The sequence below is a fragment of the Cryptomeria japonica genome, chromosome 4 (genome assembly GCF_030272615.1).
Source record: "Cryptomeria japonica chromosome 4, Sugi_1.0, whole genome shotgun sequence".
NCBI lineage: Eukaryota > Viridiplantae > Streptophyta > Pinopsida > Cupressales > Cupressaceae > Cryptomeria > Cryptomeria japonica.
The window spans coordinates 567,907,891-567,921,219 of record NC_081408.1 but is presented as its reverse complement, the minus strand read 5'-3'; the positions used below and the strand labels follow the sequence as shown (position 1 = coordinate 567,921,219).

General features: G+C 32.5%; 2 protein-coding genes across 3 annotated transcripts; both read left to right on the top strand.

Annotated features, from left to right (window-relative positions):
• Nucleotides 1–3,522: 3,522 nt before the first annotated feature.
• LOC131036095 (BTB/POZ domain-containing protein At3g50780-like) lies at nt 3,523–4,647 on the top strand. Its single transcript, XM_059219267.1, has one exon. The coding sequence runs from the start codon at nt 3,523–3,525 to the stop codon at nt 4,645–4,647; it is 1,125 nt and encodes a 374-aa protein (XP_059075250.1).
• A 6,501-nt stretch (nt 4,648–11,148) lies between these two features.
• On the top strand, nt 11,149–12,912 carry LOC131036094 (uncharacterized). Of its 2 annotated transcripts, none has more exons than XM_057967901.1 (2): nt 11,149–12,399; nt 12,511–12,912. In XM_057967901.1, the coding sequence occupies exons 1-2, from the start codon at nt 11,270–11,272 to the stop codon at nt 12,515–12,517; spliced, it is 1,137 nt and encodes a 378-aa protein (XP_057823884.1). In that variant the 5' UTR covers nt 11,149–11,269; the 3' UTR covers nt 12,518–12,912. The 2 variants fall into 2 exon arrangements, with proteins under 2 accessions (XP_057823884.1, XP_057823885.1); XM_057967902.1 differs by having other exon boundaries at nt 11,149–12,402.
• The last annotated feature ends 417 nt before the right edge of the window (nt 12,913–13,329 follow it).

The following is a 13,329-nucleotide window of genomic DNA, read 5'->3' as shown; positions in this document are numbered from 1 at the left end:
AAACAGTGTGTCTTACTAAAGGCGGCAACTATAGTTTATCCAATCAAAAGACTATGGAGATATATTTAGTGGGGATGCTAGAGGGAAATACATCTAGAGATGCTATGGTCGTATGTGGCTCTGCTTTTGCAAGAGTTCAAAGCATCCATCAATTTCTACAATCTCTCATCTCTAGGGAAACTGTTTCAATTTATCGAGTATTTTGATGGAGAAATACTCAATCCTGCAATGCAGGCATTTTGTGAAGATGAACAATTTACAGATTTTGTAATGGAACAGAACAATTATCATTTATCATCCAAATTTGTTCGGCATTGTAAAATAGGTGATCGACATTTTAATGTGGCTTATGAAGGCAACAGAATATGGAAATGTGAGCTTCTTGACTTTCTCTTCTCGCAACATGGCTTCCAATCATGGGACGACTGAGTCATTATAGTAGTCGGGGACAACTAGCTGAGCTTGATAAAGCAGTGCCTGACATGTTTGAGAGCTTCCCTCCAGTGGAAAAGAAACATATTTGCGTAGTATGGGTGGATGGTTGTGAGCTTCCCTCCAATCGAAAACACATTTTTATATATTTTTTAATTTTAAAAGAAATCTAAGCCCTTTTATGTATAGATATTAGGGCGAATCTCAATGATATTTTTTGGTTTTTTAGTTTGTTTCGTTTCAAACTTTTTGTTTAAATTTTGGCAAAACAGTGCATACATCACATAAGCCCTCTATAATAATGTGACCATAGAAAGAAAGTGTATCCCATACTACACTATGGGTAATGTTAGGAGTTCGATTCTACAATTCCAATCAAGACCTTGGAGATAATAGAGTCAGCCATCATCATAGTAGTCATATTTTCCTTAGATAAAGGATCATAACAGAATATAGAGATGCTAACAATGATTTGTATGAAGTTACGGCTATTGTTCATGAGACTTACATAGCATTTCCTTAATTGCAAAGTCATACTCAAGGCTCTAGCATTAACTTCACTTGGTCAATTTATCAATGCTCTTTCACCTTAGAGATAATAACATTCATAACCACCACCATAATAGTTATCAATATTCAAAGATTGTTTTTAAAGGATCATAATAGGTTATAGAAATGCTAATAACGATTTATATGAGGCTGTGACTATTGTCTATGAGGCTTACATAATGTTTTCTTAATTGTAAAACCATAATCAAAGCTCTTTCAATAAAACTTCACTTGGTCAATGTATCAATACTCTTAGACTAAGTTATAGTATTGTATATCAATTGCGTAGAGATACCATACAACCATGAGCCAAAGTGTGATGAGATTATGTAAATCATATCTTCATGATCATTTTCTTACAAATTAAACATAAATCTTGACAAAGATGAACATTGTTTAAGAAGAATTTTAAACCATATCTTCATAATCAATTTCTTACTTTTACACATTTTTTTGAAGTTATACTGATTTCCGCTTTGTTTAAATACAAGCGAACAAACCAGAGCTCAACATTTATAAATGCACTTATTATAAACAAATAGCCCAAGCATTCGTAAAATCTTTATCATGACTGATAATTTCTGAACTGATATCTAACATAATAAGCTAAAATTCAGGCCAAAAACACACTCATTCTTTAACTATCAAACTACATCAAGTTTTAGTTGTTCACGGTTCAAATTCGAGTTAAAGACATGCAGATTCTTCTAATCGAGCAAAATTCTAGCCAAAAAAAAATGCAAATTCTTCTCTAAAAGTACTTATGCGCAATCCTATAGCCTTTGCAGCGAATTTGATTTGTCCTTGGCTAAAAGTTGAGTCAAAATCCCACCTATTCGTCTAGTTAAGTCCTATTTAAATGAAATTATCACTCCATTGTTTGCTTCCTTGTTTTCACACATAACTAACAAATTTCCGCAGGACACAAAAAAATTTGAGACTCTAGAGCAATTGTTAAAATAAATCTAGGTCTAATAGTAATTCACCGTCGTATATTCATACTCTAGTTCTGAATTCGTCCCAGTAATTAGTGTTGTTCTATCTAACTTTCTTCTAATGTTGACTTTCTATTCTACTCTTTCTGATTATTTAATGTAATGGCAGTATTTTAAAATATTTTAAAGATAGCATTAATCACAGGGAGCAAGTTTTCTTAGATAAATTTTAAAATATTGAACAATATAGAAAACAATAGGGAAATATGTAAGGATGCAAATTCTTTGTTCTTTTTATTGCACTGAATCAAAGTATCACTATTATTTTGGAATGATATATTTTTGAATGTTTTGTAGATTCTTAGGATGAATGCATTGAATGTCTTTAATTACCAGCACATAACATCAAATTGTGCTAAATTTGTGTCTAGTTAGTTCAATGTAGAAAGGTGATAAGGATTAGTTGACCAAATTTGAATTTTAAAATTTAAATTGAAAGAGGACAAGTTCATGACTGTGATGTCTCCCTTATGACTATGGATTTGTCCCAAAAGAAATAACGATCAAATCCAAGTTACACATGATCAAATGAAGGTAGGTGTATAGATAGATGCAATGAAAAGATAGATAAGGTGAATGTTGAAGAGTATGTAAAGAAATGAATAAGATAAGGCTAAGTATATGGGAATATGTGTTTGTAAATGGATGAAAGATAAGAGGAATGAACTTGATCTCACACAAGATTGTGCATTTATCACTAGATACATATATTAAGATATATCTTCATGGACACAAAAGTAAATGAAAAATGAAATGGATATGCAAATTTCATCATTACAATATAATTTTAAAATTGAAAAAATCAACTTTCATTATCATATAAAAAGTTTGAGAAGGAATGTTTGCTAAGATAATAATGCTAAGAAAAGGTAATAATGCTAAGAGTAGAATAAAGGCAAACAATATTAACACACTAAGGATTAGAAGATGTGTAAGAAAACATAAGATCTTAGTAGAGTGTTTGTTGAGTAAAAGTATCTAAAATATTATAAGTGCATATGCATGCAACCATAAGAAGATCTAAGAAGTAAAGAAGTAAAGAAGTAATAAATGAATAATTGTTTTTCTGTTGCAATCAAATAATCAATAATAATTTTACATCTCATTCATATTAAATAAATATAAATAATTAATACGAAACATCCACTTGATTTTCAATTTTCAATTTTCAAATCATTAAAGTGGCAGTTGGTAACTCTAATTCCACTGAAGGGCTCGTATATGTCATTCCCAAACCGGAGGAAATCTGCTCTTTAAAAAGGTGGGCACGGCATAAAAATGTTGTTACTCGATTCCAAATTAAAGTATTTGGAATAACTTTACCATTATATTCACATTGAACGAAGCTTGAATGTCATTGCTATTTAATTGCCCTCTCTAAATCTAGAAATTGTAGTTGCTAAAACGTTTGACATTCAAAAAGAAATTGTCCAAAAATTTGCCGAGATCGCCATACAGCAAGCACAGAATAAGGCATTTCTGCTGCTGCTCCAACTTATAGAAAGAAAGGGGTCATCTGTTTCTCATCGCTCCATCCATTTATGCAATGGCAGAAGCTCAGCTTCGATTCGGAGATCAAAGCTCTGCTGATGTAAAATTGTTTTTGACTGGCACAAATGACGAAAAGTACGGAAGAAATCCAATTTATCTTCATTCTCAGATTCTGAAGAGATCCAAGTGTTTTGAACCAGAGCTTTCCGCGCACTCGTCATCTGATAAGCCAACCGAAATATGTGTAAGCATTTCTCATGACTTCGATCACTATTTAAAATGCATTCAACTCATGTATGGCGAGAATGTGCATTTCTCCAATATTGAGGAATGCCTGGCGATTCTGTCAGTTGCTTCTGAAATGTTGGCTGATTACAGCATCGAAAAATGCATGCAATATTTGGAAGCAGTTCGTTGGAGTGCTGAGCAAGAGCCCCGAATTCGAAATGTTCTCTCTTCTCTGGAATTGAAACCTTCACCAGATTTAGCTGCCAGGCTTCATCAGGAGGACGACAACCATATAGTTTTTGTGGAGAAGAGTATCCAAGAAATAGTGTCCCTTATCAAAGGTGGCGACAACGATTTATCCAGTCAGAAAACTGTGGAGATATATTTTGTCCGGATGTTAGAAGGAAATACATCTAGAGATGTCATGGCTGTATGTGGGCGTGTGCTTTTGCAAGAGTTCAAAGAAGCCATCGATTCCCGTGATCTCTCGTCTCTATGGACGCTGTTTCAACTTATCCAGTACTGTGAAGGAGAAATTCTCAAAGCTGCAATGAAGGCATTTTGTGAAGATGTACAATTTATGGAGTTTGTAAAGCAGCAGAAAAATTACCATCCAAATACTTTCGGCATTATAATTCCAAATGTGTTCGACATTTTAATGGGTTTTATGAAGGCAACAGGAGATGGGAAGTTAATAATTTCAAGAGCTTGTCGAGTTTCTTTTCTCACAACTTGGGTTCCAATCATGGGACGACTGTGTCGTGATGGCAGCCGACGACAACTTGGTGAGCTTGATAAAGCAGTGCTTGACGTGGTTGAGAGCCTCCCTCCAGTGGACAAGAAAAGTATATGCGTAGTATGGGTAAAGGTTTATAGAGTGAATAAGATCAACATCGCTACGCCATTTTTACTTTGTCTAAAGATGTGCAACATGCCCACTGCAAATCTGTAGCAAAGTAGTTGTGTATGTGTTTTATTGGATCTTGAATAATCTCTTGGGTTTTAACTTTAGCTTTAGCTTTGGTAGTATTTGAGCTTGGGTTCAGTGTCTACCATCTTTCATGTATTTTGATAAAAAATAAATGAAATTATGATCAATTACTTGCTATTATGTTTAAAAAGTTGAAAAATGTGTGATTAGAATCATTTATTTCTATTTCACCTGGAATCATGCTATGCCAAAATATACGTAGCAGTTGTGTCACTATAATCTCAGAGGTGTTACTTTGCTCAAGAGCCTGTTAAAATCTATACGCTTATTTCAATGATGATTCCATTTCCTTCAACATATTCTATAGATGCAGACATATATGTTACGGACATATTGGTTGAAATCCACATTGTTAAGTTTGAATATGAGAAGGAAGATTATCTGCATAAATTTACATATTTTGTTTAGATGAAATAACAAAAGAATTCCCCGTTTATCTAATAAAAAAACTGTCGAATCATCATATTATATATATATATATATACACACTTTAGATCCATCTAAATCAACACGTAATTGGGATGGCTCTAGATTCGCCTGGGTTTCTGCATACCTGTGAGTAATGACACATTTATGAGTTGTTGATAATATTTTTGTTTAGGGTCATGCTTTTATTGGAGCTAATAATTTTTAGCAAGCATTCCCATCTTGTTAGCAAAATGCACTTTGTTTTATCTATGGGCGAAGCATGTATGCCACTCCTATACCATTAGAAAAATTCTATTTTATCCACGAGTGAAGCATGGTGCTAGTCAATAGACTCCCTATTTTATCGACCGGTTCTTTTCATTTCTCAATTCTTATCACTAAAGATAATTGAAATTTATTTTATTTTATTTCTCAATTAATTTTTATCTTATTATGTATAAATAAAATTAAAACTGATAAATATAAATGTAATATTATAAAATTATAAAATTATATTTTATATATAATATGTTATATTTATATATTTTGAATATTACATATAGTACGAAATAAATGAATGTTTTGTATTTGTTTTTAAATTAAGAATATTTTTTTGAATCGAGAATATATTAGTAGAATGAAGAGTTAACAATATAGCTCAAAGTCTTAGAGCTCAAAAAAGAGTATCCATGTGATCATATCCAATATATAACCAAAACATCTAGCAAAACATGCAATCACCAAAACATTAAACAGTTAGAGCAGCTACACCATTTTGCTAGTGTTAAGTCTTAATACAAGTGCCAAAAGGTAAGGATCTTCGTTACAATATAGAACTGAAACATCATAATCAATTAAATCTACTTTCACTAGCCTTTCCCCATCAAAGAAACCTAGTGGAGGATCAATCTTGGACATGTTATCATTGGATTTTACACCTCAAGCTCAATATCTGGAATAGGAACCACATGCCTCTCTTTAAGGCCTATATCCTCGAGCAACACGTCAAAAGTGTAGTTGTAATGCCTCTTTTGAAAGTTCATTTAAAGATTTTTTGGAACTCTTCATCACCTTCTTTAGGATAGGGCCACAATATGGTTTCTTTCATGTCATGCTTGTTTATCATCATTTGATTAGAGTCAAGCAACTCTTTAAACTTAGCATTGGAAATTTCAAGCATAACCACAACCTGCACAACCACATCAAAATGCACGAGTCTTCTAAATACCTAGTAAGGTGCCTTCTTATCCCCTAAAAAACATCATCTTTTCTCTTTTTCCATCAAAACCAAAGAACCTCAGTAGTAAACCCAAGCCAAAAAAGATTATAATCAGCCTTAAGACCATTGAGATAACCAACTAAAATTTCAAACCAAGATAAATTGCTATTATTGCCCCACCCTACTATTTGACTCCAAACAAATTTAGCAAAACAACAATAAAAAAACGAATGCTCAATTTTAAGAGGAATCACAAGGTGTGCAAAATTTTGCATTATTATGACTCATAAATTTCAAATCAACTTATTTTAAAAAATAGCAACCATTTAAAACAGATTTTTTTGTTGCAAGCATAGGAGACCAACAAAAGTTTGAAAATCTTGGAAACCTATATTTGTTCCCCTACAAGCACCAACAACTTAGGATTTTTCTAGGTATTTGAGGCTTGAAAGAAAGAGTGTTATAAGTAGTAGGCACATGATTGACATTAGGCTTGTTTTTGCTCGTCATTAACCTTTTGAAAACTATTTGAATATTGAATATTTTTATCTTGTTACAATACCACATAAAATGATTCATTGATGAATACACATGATTTACTAACAAACAATTTAATACATTAAGCCCACATGATCACACATTCATAAACCAATACAAACTTGTACAATGAATAATCTCAATGATAGGTCACCTCCTCAACTAGCTAACTGTTGCATAAGGAAAGTAACACATATATCATTGCTTGTACCATAAGAACCATACATTAACAAGATTGTTATAGTCAATATTCCAATAAAACATCCATTTTGTTTTTTTTGTTCAATCACGGTCGAAGCGATATTCGCTTTTGACTGGAGCTATGAACTAGTGAGACCACATTTTTGAGGGGCTTCATCCTCATGTTTGTTTGACAATAACAACCTTATATCTCCTTGTGTCGTCCACGCCCAGGCATCACCTTATCTCTCCATTACCTATGTGTGGGACACATGGGCCTCAAGTAGACTTGAACCCAAGACCTCCCATGTAGGAGGCTCACAGTGAACCACTGCGTTGTGGGGTCATCCCCAATAAAACATCCATTCTTATTATATATGGAAAAGGCTAGATTTCTCAACCTAACAAAGACCATACACAAAAAAAATACTAGATGTATCCTATTCATTTTTTTCAAACAAATAGAGGACCATAGATAATTCACATCTTTGATCTCTAAATTTGTACCCAATCATTCATAAACTAATAATATCCCTTTCTTGTCATTAGAAACCCCACATTATAACTTACAAGCTAATAATGCAAATAAATGTTACATGTACTAGTTTTACTTCATACAATTGCAATTCATACATGGTACAATACAAAGTCCAACATAGAGACAACCCTAAACCTTGGATGTATCCCTAAACACCTCTTCCAAAGGCATGGCTCAAAAAGGCATCTTTCGCCTAGCGATTGCTTACAATCTCTTTTCCAAATGTAATTGAAGTTACAAGTAGTTCTCATTACACATAATTCTCTCAAAGAACCTACACTTTGATTCATATACTTAGAGAAAGTTATCATAGCCATAGTTCTTGAAATTAAAGTCAGAGGTTCAAGTTTTCGTATTTTCAATCTAAGTACATCTATCAATTTGCACAAAGGTTAGACAACCACACACAATACTTGACACATTCTATAAATAAATAGTATAGACCATATACATTATACAAAAAAAACAAGAATAAAGCTCTAGATGGTAAACACAAAGAATATTCCTAATAATAATTAGTAGTTCAAAACACAATTGCCAATAATTCATAAAACCATTATAACTTTATCATTTCTCCCTATAATTCAAAAATTTGAAATGTTAAGAAAGTTTAGCAAAAATAGTGAAAAACCTCAAAACAATTTGCATAGATTGATAATCATGCAAGAGTAGTTTTTAATTGAATAAACTTGAATAGTCAAGTTAGCACAACAAAAATTATTCACCATGCTATGCAAAATAAACCTCCACATCACCAAAAAGATAGAGTAATTCCAACTCAACTTTCTTATAAGCTAAGGTACACCTATCATGCATACAATAGACTAGCATGACCAATAATAAATGAATATCATTAGACCATTTTGTAAATGCCAACAAATAGATATCTCACTTTCATCAACTTATAAATTAGGATTTTGTTCTCAAGTTTGCTTATAGCTTGATCAATTATTTATGTCTATACATTTCTATAATAATGCCTTACCATACTAAGATCCATTGATATCAACTATTGCAATCATAATATTATGACATTATTCATAGAATATTAAAGAACCTCATGAATGGAGAACCCAAGTCAATAAGTTATGAAAAAGATTTAATATGATGGCTTCACACAAAAGTAGTGACCTCCATTGAATATTTACCTTTACAAACTGGTATTGAACCCATTTGCTTAGAACATGGGTAGAAAGATAGTTCCTTGACATCTAAAAGTAACATTATTAACATGTTGTTTTATTGTTTTTTAACAAAATTACTTCTCAATGGAAGCAAAAACAAAGATAATGGCATATAGAAATTCATACTACCTAATACAATTATGCAACTTATAGTTTCTAGCAAATACCTTTTTACAATTCATACATTTGTAAATGTTTTAGTATTGTTAAACTAAGCTGCCAATAATAATAAGTTAACTAATGTATCCATAAACATTAATCAAAGCAACTCTATCCCAAGAAAAAGAAATGTTGTATTAGAGTCCATCCCAAGTTTAGATTCAAGATGAATTAAATATTTACCACCATAACATTTTATAAGTGCTATCATCTTATTGTTGCACCAGGTAGTGATCATTCCACCACAATTAATGATATTATATTAGTGTAGGATACCAAACAATAATTATAGGCAGGGGATCATTACATACAACCAAGCCTATTTAGTTTCAAACTTCTGAAATAAACTTTGACACCCTTCTAAGTTAGGGCAATTTTTCTAGCCCAATACCTATGGGTTATTATCTTTCCTTTAGTTTTCCTTATAGATTCTTGTTTCTTTTGCAAATCATAGAATATATTATTGTGATAATACGTGTCACGACCCAACATACCTAACATCCTAATCTATTCATGGTAGTTTCCTCAAGCCAAAAACCATACATTTATTCTATGTATTTATCCCTATAATGCATAAAATTAGCCATACCCTACAATCAAGAAATATATTGACAACCATTAAAAAATGGGATAGAGGATCTAATGCCTCACAACCACAGATAGCTTAAAAGGCTACATATTCATCCTTTTATGATATGCATATAAAAATTTGAGATCCTCTCCGTTATTCATAAAGACTTCTATCAGGTCCACATGTCCACATTCATTCTAGCAGTCAATGTTGTTCTATTTTATAATTTCTCTTAATGTTGACCTTTTGTTTTGCTCTTCTTGAAAATCTAGGGATTTGGTAATATTTTAAAATACCTTAAAGGAATTGATTAGTCACATGGAATCAAGTTCTCTTAGAACAACTCTAATAAATGAATAATATAAAAAAAAAATAGGGAAATGCGTAATATGCATTTCTTTATTTGCTTTATTGCACCAAATCAAATTGTGCCACTTTTGATCATGCCAATATTCTAGAATGATGTACTTTTGTTTGATTTCATGAATGTTTAAAAGGAATGCATTGAATGTGTTTAATACTAACACATAACATCAATTTGTATTGAATGTCTTTATTTAATTCAAATTAGAACTGTGATGGAGGCTAATTGATTAAATTTTAATGTTGAATTTTAAATTGTAAATGGACAAGTTCATGACTGCAAGGTCTCCCTATGAATATGGACTTGTTTTAAAATTGGTTAACAATCAAATCCAACTTGCACATGGCTAAATGGAGGTGTGTGCATAGATAGTTGTAATATTAATCAAACAAATAAAGTGAATATATATGTGTCTCAATTAATAGGATATGACTAAGTGTATAGGGAGGTGTGTAAATATATAGAGGTTTAGGGGAATGAACCTAACCTCATACGAGATCATGTACATATATTAAGACATTTCTTCTAGTCAAGCACAAAACTTAATGAAAAATAACATGGGTATCCAAATTTTACTATTATATATAATATCATTTAAAAATTGCAATAATCAAATTTCATCATCATACAAAAAATTTGATGAAGTTTGTCAAAAAAAGAGAGAAATAGTAAGAGTAAAACCAAGATAAACAACATTAAGACGATGAGAATAAGAAAATGTAAAAGAAAGCATAATATATTGACACGTAAAACCAAGACAAACAACATTAAGAAGATGAGAATAAGAAATGTACAAGAAAGCATAATATATTGACACGTCCCTTCCTTTTCAAAAGTAACAAATGAGTATTTATTGATCTAAAGCATCCAAAATATCATGAACATAAATATAAGAGAGTCTAACAAACAATAAATAATATTATTTTATCATTGTTTGAAAATTACCTAAATTAACTTCAAATCTTATTCAATTCAATAATCAAGTAATAAATAATTATTTTAAACATCATTCACTCTCAAACTTTTTTTTATTCTAAAAACCATAGTAACAATATTTGACATTCAAAGCAACCTGGTTTCCACGATAGAAACCAAGTTTGTTTTTGTTAAAGCCGTTGTTCATAGCTTTCCTTCCACGTAAATGTCAATTCGAAAGCATGTAACTGCTGTATGCTCGATTCCAAACTAAAGTATTTGGAAAAGAACTTTACCATTATACCCATATTCCATCAAGTTTGAATGATATTGCTATTCAATTCTCCTCTCTAAATCTAGAATTTGTAATTTGAGCTGTCTGTTTGATATTTAAATAGAATATAGTAAAATTTGAGGAGAACACTATTTCCTCAAACATTAATTAAGCAATCGCTGTTACAGATAGAAAAGGGTCATTGGTTTTCTTACTGATGAATCCATTTATGAAATGGAAGAATCTCAGCTTCGATCAGGAGATCAAAGCTCTGTTAATGTAAAACTGATGTTGACAGGCTCAAGTGAGGAAGAGTACGGAAGAAACCCAGTTTATCTTCATTCTCAAAGTCTGAGTAGATCGAAGCTTTTTGAACCAGAGATTTTCGAGGGCTCTTCATCGAATAAACCAACTGAAATATGCCTAACTGCTCCTCAAATCTTTGATCACCATTTAAAATGCATTCAACTCATGGATGGCGAGAGTGTGCATTTCTCGAGCATTGAGGAATGTCTGGCGATTCTGTCAATTGCTTCTGAAATGTTGGCTGATGACAGCATCAACAAATGCATGGAATATTTGGAAGCAGTTCGTTGGACTGCTGAGGAAGAGACCCGAATTCGAAAAGTTCTGTCTTGCATGGAATTGGAACTTTTGCCAGATTTGGCTGCCAGGCTTCATCAGGAGGACGACAACCATATAATTTTTGTGGAGAAGAGTATCCAAGAAATAGTGTCTTTTATTAAAGAAGGTGATTACAGTTTATCCAGTCAAAAAACTGTGGAGATATATTTTGTGAGGCTGTTAGAGGGAAATACATCTAGAGATGTTATGGAAGTATGTGGGTGTGTGCTTTTGCAAGAGTTCAAAGCAGCCATGGATTCCCGTGATCTCTCATCTCTATTGACTTTGTTTCAACTTATTCAGCACTGTGAGGGAGAAATGCTGAAAGCTGCAATGGAGACATTTTGTGAAGACGCACAGTTTACAGAGTTTGTAAAGCAGAAGAAAAACTACCATCCAAATTTGTTGGGCATTAAAAATCCAAATGTGTTAGAGATTTTGATGGGTTTTATGAGGGCAACAGGAGATGGGAAGGTTATAATTTCAAGAGCTTGTCGAGTTTGTTTTCTGACAACTTGGCTTCCAGTCATGGGACAACTGTGTCGTGATGGCAGCCGAGTGCAACTTGGTGAGGTTGATAAAGCAGTGCTTAATGTGGTTGAGAGCCTCCCTTCAGTGGACAAGAAACATATTTGTGTGGTATGGGCAGAGGTTTATAGATTGAATAAGATCAACTTCCCTACGCCATTTTTACTTTGTTTGAAGATGTGCAACATGCCCATTTCCAAACATGTAACAAGGTAGTGGTATATTGTCTATGATCCAATGATTCACTGTAATTATTAAGATGATTATTATCACTAACATGGGTTCTTTCTGTGCATGATCCTGCATGTGAAATTTGGCTAAAGACATTAAAGAAAGTGTAAGAAGATGAAATACCATTTAAAAAATTAGGCTTAGGTGTAGGGTCAATGCCGCTCTTGATGCAGAGAAAGGGAACGCAATAGAACATGTATGTACTATGAAAACAATCCATAACAACCAAGATGAAACCATCGAGGATTGGGACACACCAAGTCACATTCTAGATCATCAGGGACAAATTAACCATTGCTTACATTCCATAATCATTTTTGAGGATGAGAAACCAATGACGAATTTGTTCTACTTCTCAAGGAGATAGTTCAAATTTCTAGCATCTTTTGAATTCCATGGTATGAATCTCTGTAAACTACAAATACCCAACTTTGTAACATAATTGACACATCGTATAATTGCAAGAGAAAGTAGAAGTTAAACTATACACCTTCTAAAATGTACATAACAAATATTTTAATAAATATGTATTCTTATTTAATTGTGTATCTTTGTTTTTGGTTTTTTTATTAGCTTCAATTCAAACTATCTTAAATTTGGATTCTCATTTAGAAAGTTATCTATCAAGATTCTAACCCTTATATCTCATTAAAAAATGTGTTTAGAGTTATGTTCCACGGAGTTTCGGGGACGAGGATGGTAGGGGATGCCGGGATGTGTTTCCGGTACGGGGATACTTTTGGGTCATTTTCGAGGGGATGGCAGAGGATGACTGTTAAAAAAATAGGGAGGTTTTTACAAATATAGAGAAATTTCAAATATGTATATCATAACAATGGCAAAGCATTCATCATAGACATTAATACATTGCATTAGACTTGAATTGAGATTCCACAAGAGAATTGACAAAC